The sequence below is a fragment of the Arvicanthis niloticus genome, chromosome 3 (genome assembly GCF_011762505.2).
Source record: "Arvicanthis niloticus isolate mArvNil1 chromosome 3, mArvNil1.pat.X, whole genome shotgun sequence".
NCBI lineage: Eukaryota > Metazoa > Chordata > Mammalia > Rodentia > Muridae > Arvicanthis > Arvicanthis niloticus.
In genome coordinates this window covers 101817381-101829438 of record NC_047660.1, presented here as the reverse complement: position 1 = coordinate 101829438, position 12058 = coordinate 101817381, and the positions used below count along the sequence as shown (strand labels likewise).

At 43.5% G+C, this 12058-nt stretch overlaps 1 protein-coding gene across 13 annotated transcripts in view; it reads right to left on the bottom strand.

Annotated features, from left to right (window-relative positions):
• Positions 1 to 12058, bottom strand: part of Thrb (thyroid hormone receptor beta) — a 327549-nt gene that overhangs the window by 27399 nt on the left and 288092 nt on the right. For all 13 annotated transcript variants that reach the window (XM_076931599.1, XM_076931596.1, XM_076931598.1 and 10 more), the window contains one exon: positions 7801 to 7901. In XM_076931599.1, the coding sequence (XP_076787714.1) occupies positions 7801 to 7901 (101 nt within the window). The remainder of the gene's footprint in view (positions 1 to 7800; positions 7902 to 12058) is intronic.

Below are 12058 nucleotides of genomic sequence, written 5' to 3'. Positions count from 1 at the left end.
TTTACTCAAAGAAATGAAGCCAATGGGCAACCTGGTGTTTGCTCTTATTTTTCTATGCATTAAATGGTATAACCTTTATTCATATGGTATCATAATTTTGCTGCTAAGTGAATGAAGAACTTTATTACTTTATCCTGAATTAAAAGATCAGGATACTTGATTGACAGTTTATTTAAAGGATAAGATACTCTTGCAAGAATATTTCTTAAGGAAACCCATTACTATGTACAATGAATACACACACACCAAGAACATTCAAAATCATTTGGCGACTAAATATATGCCTTTATTTCATTTAGAGATTACACTTCGTTTGTGTTTGACTCTTAAGATGGCCATTACTTATACCCAAAGGATGCTACACTCATAGGATGCTCAACTATGTTCGTTACAGCTTTATTCACAATAGCCAGAGACTGGAAACAACCCAGATATCCCTCAAGCCTAGAATGGATAAAGAAAATGTGCTACATTTGCACAGTGGATTATTACTCAGTAGGTAAAAAAAATGACATCATGAAATTTATAGGCAATTGGAAGGAACTAGGGAAAAAAATCATCCTGAGTGAGGTAACCCTGACCTAGAAAAACATGGTATGTATTCACTTATAAGTGGATATTAGCTGTTACATAAAGTTACATAGTATTATGATTGACAGACCCAGAGAGGTTAGGTAAAGCAGCTCTAGGGGGAATGCATGGATAAAGATAGAAGAGGGATTAGGTGGGGTGGGGGATGGAGAGAAAGAATGCAGGGAGAGACAGATGGAATTAGCAAGTGTTTGGAGAGAGATATGGAAATCTAGTGCTGTGGAAACTTCCTGGAATCTATGAGGGTGACCCCAGTGAGCACTCCTAGTAATGGAGGATACAGTCTGAACTGGCCATCTTTTGTAGTCAGGCAAAACTTCCAGTGGCAAGACTGGGTTGTGTTTGGTTGAACTGTTGACTGACGGTGTCCTGTGGAGGTCCCTGAACAACCCAGGCTGATACTGGGATAGAGGGTCATTCTCTGAAACCTGACGGCAGGGCCCCATTGCTGAGGACAACATCCACCCAGCTCACTGCATGCAGAGAGGTGGAACTGGTGTCTGTATGGAACCTATAGCCCTCTAGTCTACAGAAACCTATAGCCCTCTAGTCTACAGAAACCTATAGCCCTCTAGTCTACAGAAACCTATAGCCCTCTAGTCTACAGAAAGAGGAACATAGATTCCAACCCTTGGCCTACAATCTGTCCCACCTGGAAGATGGACTAGGTGGCATAAAACTTGTAGGAGTGGCCAACCAATGTTTGGTTTAACTTGAGGCCCACTCCATGAGAGGGAGCCGGGATGGTCAGGAACCAGAGAGTGGATAGCCCAGAGGCCTAGGTAGAACTAAACATGACTGGAAAAACAAAACAAAATAATGAAATGAAGTGATTTTTATGACATTCTGCTATACTTATAGATCAGTGCCATAGCTAGTCATCAACAGAGAGGCTGCCTCTGGCCAGTTGGGAACGGAATCAGAGACCCACAGCCAAACATTATGCAGATAGAAAATCTAAACTGGAGGTCTCCATCAGGTCCCTCCCATAGGAAATCAGGGAAGCCCCTGGAAGAAGGAGAGGAAGTACTGTAGGAGTCAGAGGAGATGGAGGGCACCAGGAGAACATGGCTCACTGAATCCACTAAGTAGGGCTCACATGGGCTCACAGAGACTGAAGCAGCAAGCATGGGCCCCTGCCTGGGTCTGCACCAGGTCTTCTTTGTCTATGTTGTGGCTGTTAGCTTGGTGGCTTTGTGGCACTGCTAGCTGTGGGGGCGGGAGTATTTATGATTCTTTCACTTGTTTTCGGACTTTTCTTTTCTCCAATTGGTTTGTCTTGTCCAGCCTCACTGAGAGGGCTTTTGTTTTGTCTTATTGTATCTTGTTTTGTCCTGTTTTAGCTGTCTTCTTTTAGAGGCCTGCTTTTCTTAAGAGGAAGAAGCTGGGGGGGAGCTGGGGGGAGCTGGGGGGTGAGGATGGAGGGGAAACTGGTGGGGATGTATTGTATTAAAAAAGAATCTATTTTCAAAAAAAAGTCAACGAAGAAGAAGATGAGGAGGAGGAAGAAAAGAAGAGAAAATGGAGGAAAAAGATGGCTGTGATCAACTCTCTTAACCTTTTAAACAGCAGGACTTGAAGAACAGAAAACTTGAGCTTGAGGCTTTTATTTCTAAACCTTTCTTTTCCTCCAGTATTTGTAAGCATGTGAGTTCAATAGGCTTTCCCTTCTCTGAAGAACACTATTTGATTCTAGATTTGGCTAATTTATACAACTTTCTCAAGACTTATTCATTTATTTAGATACAGAGTCTTGCTATATAACTGAGGCTGGCCTGTAATAGAAGTTTATATATTTTCTAGGTTAGGTTTGATTTCATTACTTTCTTGTCTCAGCCTTTCAGGTGCTAGGATTTAGGAATTTACTGGGCCTTAAGGGTGTTAGACTAGAACCTTTCTGGACGTGGTTCCTAAGTCCTGGCCACTGTACTCTGAATGGCAGGAACTAACGTTGGCTGTAATGGGCCCAGACAGTCCAGCAGATGCACACTGCATCCCTTTGCCCCACAACCTTACTAGGAAGGTGCTATCAATACCACTGTTGTAGGATGATAAAGCTGGGCCTCAGATATGTTCAAGCAGTAGCCCCAGATCACATGGGTTACCACCCAGGAGCGGTACTCCATACTGTTTTCTCCTGAAACAGGGTATTGCTATATGATCAGCGCTTGCTTGGAACTTTCTATATAGCCCTGGATGCCCTTGAATTTGTAACCCTTCTGGTTTAGTTCCCAAAATGCAGTGATTCCAGACTCCACATGTGTGCCACAACACACAAACACACTCCAGATCTCATTTCCTTAACTGCTCATCTGACATGAAATGGTTTTGCTGTATTATTTACACGAACAGACGTTACAAAAAGTTTCTTCTTCGTCATCCCCCAAACTTTCATCAACTCTAACAAACACATTTAAAAAGAGTTCTTTACTCAAGGGGGGCCTTGCCTCTCACTTTTTAGGATAAACACCAGTTGCCCCAAATTTTGCCCCTTCTTGTTCTTTCATTTAAGTTTTTGGCTTTGGTTGTGGGTATATGCCTGCTTGCGTAGCCCGCACTCAGACAAAGCTCATCCTTGCAGTGAGAGGGTCCAGAGTAGGACCTTATATTGAGCAAAGCAGGAATAACCAAGACTCATCTGTGACTTTTTTTTTAAAGGAATATGATTTTTTTTTAACTTCAAAATCACATTCTAACAGGAAAACTCTATGAATTGGGGATTTGTGTTCTTAAACACGTGTGCATGCCTCTGAATGGTGTGGCTATGCTGGCTTATCCCTTGGGTTTCATGTGGCTTTCCCTCTCCTAACTGCGACCCTCTATCTCAGGAGGCATAGGGGACAAAAGAAACCCCGTCATTTCTGGGAAGATGGATGCTATTCACTGGGAGGGGGCAGGACAACCCCCCCATGGGAGGAAGCCATGTTTACCTAGAAGCTAGCCAGGGAAGTCATGGACAGGTGCCGAAGAGGAAGACTGATAGACCCTTTTGCCCCTTACACTGGTTGCCTATGAAGGAGGCCAGGGTGAGCAGGGCTGGAACAGAATGAGGACAGGATCGTGAATCTCAACAAAGGTATTCTGTGAACTCCTTAATCGATGAGTACTTTGCTTTTGTAGAAAATAGAAGTACAGCAGCTTGCTGCGCTGTTTCTTTTCTGAGGCTACCTCTGATGATGCCCATGGACCAAGTCCCTTTTAAGCACAATTCTAATCTGTAGAGGAGCATCTTTTGCTACAGGATGAGGGAATGCTACTTTTAGATAGATGTAAGGATGACAGGTCTCTTAATTTTAAAAAGCAATGAAAATTAACTCCCGGAGATAAACTTAAAGATAAGACACTTAGGTGAAAAAAATCATTTTAGGGGTTAGGGGCACAGCTCAGTGGCATAATACACGTCGAATATGCATGAAGCTCCGAGTTAATTCCCCAGCACCAAAACCAAGCTACCCACCAGATCTTGTGAGCTGACAAAAGAGGCTTCTTAAGGAATAAGTAAGGACATGTTTCATTGACTTGTGCATGAGTGGAGAACTTGCCTTTAAAACCTAAAACGGAAATGTTTCTGTACTCAGAGAAGAGCCAGATTAATTTCTTAATGGTCCCAGATGATGGACTAAGCAGACACAAGGGCCTCTATGTGGCCAGGTGTGGTGGCACATGTCTTTAGTTCCAGCACTCCGAGCAGATCTCTGAGTTTGAGGCCAGCCTGGTTTACTGAGTGAATCCCAGGGCAGCCAGGGTTACACATAAAAACCCTGTCTCAAAATACCACCACCAACCACCACCACCACCACCACCACCACCACCACCACCACCACCACCACCCCCTCTCCACACACACTTGAAGGGCCTCTTTGTCACTATCCATCATTTTTAGCTGTAACTTTTATCTTGACATAACTTAGAGTCAACTACAGGAGTAGTCGCCATTGTGGGGATGCCCAGATACTTTTGCCCTGTGAGTGTCTGTGAGGGGTTGTCTTGGTTGTTCATTGATTTAGGGAGGCTTTCTCACTGTGAGTGGCATTGCTCTCTGGGTGGGTGGTCCCGAGCTGTATAAGAAAGCTAGCTAAGCATGGACAAGCCAGCAAGTAGCCTTCCACCATGTTTCTGCTTCATGTTCCTGCCTGACTCCTTCAATGGCCCTTGAGTGGTCTGTGGCCTGCAAGTTAAACCACCTAGATCCTCTGGCTCATCCTTGCTTTGCTTAGTTTTATCATAGTAGCAGCAGGAGATGAGAGCACCACTTCAGTTCAGACTTGAAGGGGAACTGCTACATGTTAGAATGTAACAGTTTAGACATTGTTTATGTACATGCCATTTAGAAAGTTTAGAATTTTAAACCTTAAACTCTCCTTGGGGATTTAAGAGTCACACGTTGATTTTTCATTATGTTTTCTTTCAATTCAAATTTTATCTTATGACATTGTTGTAAAAGCACTGTAATATTGATACATTTTCTTTGGAAACAGTTTGTTATGTGGCAACATCAGCCTTCTTTCTACAAAGTGTGCAGCAAGTTACACATCTCAGCAGAGTTAAAAACTTCCAAATCTTTCTATTGCTAAGGCAGTGCAGTTTCCAGCCATATACACTGTAGGTTTAGATAAACCGTGAGGGGTAGGTTTTTTTTTTTTTTTTTTTTTTCTTTTTTATCTCTTGACACTCTTGAAGATGATGTTATATTTGAAAACTTTTTCTCTTTTCCCAAGTTGCTTCTGTATTAAGAAAGCCTTCTCACTCCGAGGTTCCTTTCTGGTTTTGTGATGGAGGCAACCTACAAACAGGATCTGATCTGATGCTCAGGCACAGAGGCATCCAGGTGCTACTATGAGAAACTCCTGGTTATTTTATTTTTTAAAGATTTACGTTAACTTTAAATTGTGTGCAGGTGTGTGTGTGTGTGTGTGTGTGTGTGTGTGTGTGTGTGTGCGTGAGCACTCGTGCCTGTGCACACACTTGTGTATGTTTGACCCACATGGGCAGGCACCCTCAAAGGCCAGGAGAGGACTTTAGATCCCCTGGAGTTGGAGTTCTAGGAAGTTCTGAGCTGCCTGATATGGGTCCTGGGAACTCAGGTCTTCTGGTAATGCAGAAATCACCCAGCCATCTCTCCACGATTCAAGCATCGTACTGTACACACAGCTGAATCAGGTCTCTACACACCTAGTAGTCTTGGGAGAGGCTGGATGACTTTAGTGAGGTAGGGTCACAGATGGAAAGCCTCCTTTGTTAAGGATGTTGCTGGAAATGTATTCTGTTATAGGCACAGCTAAACTTTAGGGTTGCTTGAGGGATTTAAGAGTTACACTGAATTTTCATTACGTTTCTCTCAATTCAGATTTTATCTTATGATGTTGTTGTAGAAACACTGAAATGTTGTGTAACCAGGCAGGTGAAGCTTTATTCACTGGCAGTAATTTAGAAAACAAACAAACAAACAAACAAACAAACAAGACCCCCAAAGGCTAGTTTCAATTACTTGCTTCAATTACTGATCTTTGGAACTGAGAGAATGAACCTAAAGTATCATAATTTTATTACTTCCATTTTGTCCAGTACCAGGGATTGGTCAGACACGACACTACTCTGCTATTGTACATGATCCCCAGTACTTTTTACTTATTTTTGTGACAGGGTCTCACTAAGTTGCCCACCTGCCCTCTAATACACTCAATAGCCCAGAATAAAAAAAAAAAAAAACACAAACAACTAAATAAATAAGTAAAGCAAGCAGCAACTTGGTATGTTCCTCTGACAGTCTCTAAATTAGCTGGAATTACAGGATTGAGGCACCAGGCCTAGCTAGCCTATTCCTTTCAAATGAAGCAATGAAACATGGCTTTCAAGAGCAGGTCTGCAAATCTCCTAATTAATAGATAGCCAGGACTTGTGGTCAGCTTTTTAACTTCTACAAGTCTTGTTTTCAGAACAGCAACCCAACTTTTAGTCCAATTTGTCCTCAGCAAATTTCATATCAAAAGGATTTTAGAGAAGAGGAGCCCCTTGCTTTGCACACATTCCAACTGGTGGCGAGAGGCTGACGAGGCCCCGGGACTCCCAGAATGGGAACCTTCCTGGATGTCTCTAGATGCAGCAGTGTCACTGAGTGTGCAAGAAGTAGGGGTCTGCATGGAAAATCTCCCATTAGGGAAGTGGAGCCCACCTTAATGTGGATGCAGCCAGCCTGTGAATTGTGGGAGCTTAAGGGCATGAACAGGAGGAGAGTAGGGAGGGTCGGGAGGAAAGGTGGAAGAAGGAGGGAAGGGAAGGGAGGAGGGGGGAGGTGGAAGAAGGGAAGGGAAGGGAAGGGAAGGGAAGGAAAATGAGGAGGAAAGGGAGGGAAAGGTTTTTTTTTTTTTTTTTTTTTAAAATTCAATACAAGTTTTATTGTAAAGTCTTCGGGAAATGGAAGTCTGTCCCTGGTTTAGAACACATCTCCATTTATACAGACAGCGTCGGCTGTTCAGGGACTACTCTGGGCTGAGTTCCTTGTCTTTAATTTCTAATCTAGGTTGATGGATCAAAACATCTTTTTCATAATGCTTATCTTCATTTTGCTGATTAAGACTGTAAGTAGGCAGATATAGGCTCCCTTTGGAAACGTGAACAGACCAGTATGTTTTTGTCAAGAATCTCCAAAAGAAAAGTTTGCAGAGCACAAAATTATCTGATGGCAAACTGGCCCCATTTATTACAGGCCCTGCTGAAAGCCACTTTGAATAAATTCCGGAATGTAATTGAGTTTAAGTGGCTTCAAAGATTCTGCCTAATGGAACCCTTGGAAGTGGGCACAGACATGCAGAGTCACAGCAGAAAGGCCGTGGAGCAGACTCGTCTCCTCACACAGTGCACATAAAACGAGAGGAGAAACAGTGAAACGGATTGATTGGATATTAAAATAAAAAAAATATGCTCTAATGTTCAACGTGTTATTAACTTATTTTTTTGTTAGTTGTCTTTCTGTTTTAAAAACACAAGAACAAAACACCACACTTCTGCAAAAGTTCATTTAGTTATTCATGATTTAGGATAAAGGAAAATTCAGATCTTGAGCACAGCAGAAATAAAGAGGGCACCTGGGCTTCTGGATGGCCAGAGGCCATTAATGCTGACATTTGTTTTTGTAAGCCTGAGTCCCAGTGGTTGTCTGAGAGAGGACAGGTGCCGTGCCAAGGTCTGTGCTGGGATGCTGGCACTTACCTTGCAGCCTTCACAGGTGATGCAGCGGTAGTGGTACCCTGTGGCTTTGTCCCCACACACTACACAGAGCTCATCCTTGTCTAAATAGCTGGGGATATACCCTGCAAAGGACAAAAGAGGAAGTTGAAGAAACAGTATCATGTTAAAGCAGAGACACCTCAAAAGCTAAGGTTGTATAACCAGAGTCGAAATTGCTTTGCTTAGAGGTGATAACTGTGAAAAGACTCAACGGAGCCAACTAGCACCCAGAGTAATACAACCGATTTTAAACACAGGGATCCTGCTTGCTGGAGGGGCATCATCTAAGCAGGGTGTGGGAGCCCATGAGTTTTAGGGAGAGGCAGAGATCTGAGGCAGGCACAGGTATGGGAGCTCTGGATGGTAGGCTCTCCTTCACAAAGCTTATTTCAGAATTTACACGTAAGACTCCATCCTTTCTCAAGACACCAGGCAACAAATCTGCTACAGTAGTCAAGTACTTCCCAGGCAAAGACATTGGCTCTAAGGAGTTGAGCTTCCCTTAGGGTCACCGAGGAAACAGAAACTGCAATCCACCTCTCATAACCTCTGGTGCCAGGAATGAGTTGTGCTGCTTTCCTCTAGAAACCAGAGAGCCGGAGAGGGATGGACAGGGGCACCTGAGGCAGCTTGGCAAATGGACACACAGCCAACACTGCTAAGTTGGAAGAAAGACTACAGGTTCTGTTAACTGAGGAGAGAGAACCTAACCACAGTGACTCCCTTTGGTTCTGTGTTGGTGGATCAAACACCCGCAGAAGGCTCAGGTTAAAAATAACATCAGAAGCAGCCTTTTTTCTGCCTGTGCCTGTTTCTTCCTGTTCATGTGGAGCCCATGGCCACATGCCCACACACATACCAAAGACACATGAGCCCTTAGATAAGCTCAAAACATTGAAAAGGAAGTGGCCGGTTTGTTGGTATGAGAATGTGGACAGGTAGCAGAAATGAAACCTCCCCTTGGTCTCGGTGCTTAGGAAGGTCTTGGGTTCAGGGAACTTTTCTGAGTTTCAAGCAAGATTGCTGAGTGCTGAGGTTAAGAAGACTCAACTCTGTTTTGCAATGGCATTTTCATCAACCTTTTGTGACAATAGGTTACCTTTGGCTCGGATATTTTTTTTTTTTTTTTTTTTTTCAAAGGAGAAAAGGCACAAAGAAAACAGAAGAAAACTAATCCTTTTTTTTTTTTTTTTTTTTTTTTTAGGTCTTAGAAATGACTTCGCTCATCCTAGTAGACAACGTGGGTGTTTCAGATGCATGTGTAGGGTAAGCTGCTGAGGCAGGATTGTGATCTAGATCACAACAGCTTTTTTTAGTTTGCTTTGCCTCTAGCAAATAATGTTCATCTGTTGGACTCAAAGTTGCCAAAAGTCTTATCAAGCATTTTATTATTTTGTTTTACTTATTTTCGTTTTTTTTTTTAAAGTTTAGAAAAAATTTAATTTTTTGTGTATGTGTCTGTGGGTTTAGCATGTAGTATGTAGGTGCCCATGAATGACAGAAGAGAGCACTAGATCCCCTGGAACTGGAGCAACAAGCAATTGTGCTGCCCAGAGTGGGTGCTGGGAACCAAACTTTGGCATTCTTAACGGCTGAGCCATCTCTCCAGCACCTCATCAGGCATTTTAAAAAATAGTTCTAGGAGAGACCTGGAGCAGAAACAAAAGGAAGGAAATGGTTTGTCTTCACCTGTTCATTTATTGATCACTCTAGCCAGAATTTATTTAGTACACACAGTCCTAAGCACTATGGCAGGCACACAGAATATAGAATCAAATAAAACAGAGTTTCTTGTTGTGGGAATCCTGTAAGCATTCTGTAAGCATAGTTCTGCTTCTCTAGCTCTGAGAGGGAAGGAAAGGTGAGGGAAAGACCATGGAAAGATTCTCTACATCACTGGTGAGAACTGTACATGGAGACCACACTGAGATACCAGCCATACTTAGTAGGAAGACATATGGTTTCCTTCACGGTCAACTTGATTAGGTTTAGAACAACATAGGAGCCACACCTCTGGGCATGTCTATAAGGGTGTTTCATGACAGTTTTGCTGAGATAGGAAGAGCTATACTGAACATGGGTTGAATAAACAAAGCAGGAGTGAGGGTGGGGGTGGGGGTAGGGGTGGGGTTGGGGGTGGAGGCAAGGGAGGTGTGGACTCAGTCTCTTTCATCTTTCTGAGCTTCCTGGTAAACAGAATGACTATTTCATGTTCCTGCAGACATACCTTCTTCACCACTATAGACTAAATCCTTAAACTGTGAGCTCCAAGAAACCCTTGCTCCTGTAAGTTGCTTTTGTCAGATACCTGGTCGCACCGACAGAAAAGTAACTAATAGAGATTGTTTGAACAGGGGTGACACAAAGCAAGTGGCAGAGTGGAATGTGCTCATGCAGGTGCCTGGCACACAAACAACTAGCCACGGAGCACAGAGTAACCTTTAAACAACACATAAACCAAATTATTAACACAACCATCTTCCACGAAAAAGTAGGTCGAAAAGACACTGATGTCAGAATTGTGCTGTGGCCTCTTCTATACAGTTATACAAGCAGAGTAGAGGCTTTTGGGTTCTTGGTGCTAATGCAGGTGTCAGGTTTCAGGGAAAGAAGATGCAGGGACCAACTATGGACAATGGCTTGTGAACCCTACCTGCCTAAGAAGGGATATGGTGTCTGGAGACATGAACAAGAGGTGGAAGAATGCAGGGAATTGACCTCTCCATCTTATCTTTCCTGCGGCCTCACCATACCTGCTGGGATTGTCTTTGGCTTAGGCAGAAGGACACTGAAGATGTTCTCTTGGCAGAGTAAAAATTTATTTAGGTGGTCCTTTGACCTTGAGGGTTCTTGTGAATTCTGGAATCCAACTAGTATCTGGAATATTAGTTTCTTTTTTGTTGCTGTGATAAAATACCCTGACAAGAAGCAGTGTAGGGAAAAGAGGGTTTACTTTGGCTTACTGTTCCAGAGAGACAGAATCCATCATGACAGGGACCACATGGCAGCAGGAGGAGGAAGCCAGTGGATTACATTGTATCCAGGAAGTACACAAGAAGCAGAACCGGAAGGTGGATGAGGCTATAAAACCCAAAGCTCTCACCCAGTAGCATACTTTCTCCCAGAAGGTTCTACCTTCTTAAGCTTTCATAGCCTTTCCAAACATTGTTACCACCTGGGACCAAATGCTAAATACATGAACCCGTGGGAAACACTTTTCATTCAAACCACCACACCAATGCTAACTGAGTGAGAGGCAGAACAGGCTCTTCTCACCTTCTGACACAGGGAGAAAAGCTTTGCTCTTCCCCCAGGTTATTTTCCTGGTGGGTGGGGTTGATCTGGTGCCCTTTGTTAACCAGCTATCTCACTTAACAGACAGACATACAGTGAGTGAATAACAGGATACGAAATAGATTAATCTTGGTGACAGATCTAGAATTGAAGTTTCTGCTCCTGAAGGAAGGGAAACCTGTGTGTAGATACCTTTCAATCCTGACCGGTCTTAACCTCAGAGTAGACTACTTGCTTGGTTTGACCAGTCCTGGTGCCTACAGGAAGCATGCCTATAGAACAGGTCAGAGCGGAGATGTACCCAGATGTGACATATGCAAATCATGCTGAGTTGGACTCTATGTTACTCCACAGTGTGAGGAATGGCAGCTTTCAGGGTGTGTCCTGCTCTAGGAGACTCCATTTTAGAAGAAACTTTGGCTGCACACAGAGCAAGTACAGAGGCAGGGTGGCTCTACATTGCATTTGTGTATAGACACCAACGCCTGGGCAGCACAGCCCACGAGGCAGAAACTGATATCCAACTTATCCCTAAAAGTAAAAAATACCACCTATAAACGCATCAAGGTCAATTGGGAAGATGCAGGCACACATGGACATATTAAAGCCATGTCAGAAAAATGTGACCCAAGGGCTTGCCAGATACAGCGGACTAACAGGAGTGCAACACTCTCACTTGGACCCATATGAAGGAGGACACAGAACACTTGCATATCCACGGCCCCATCAATCTGACCTGTCATCTCCATGTGTGCATCATACTTAGTGTGTACATCAAGGGACCTGTAGGCAGAGAACTCCCAACCTTATCCATGGCTCTTTGGCTCAGGTAGGTCCTCACTGCTTGATGGAGCCCATTTGGTCGGATGTCTGTCTCCTCAGATCTGATCTGATCTTATGCCTTCTCTTCAATGTTATGCACCTTGGCTAAGCAGTCCTGTGTCTC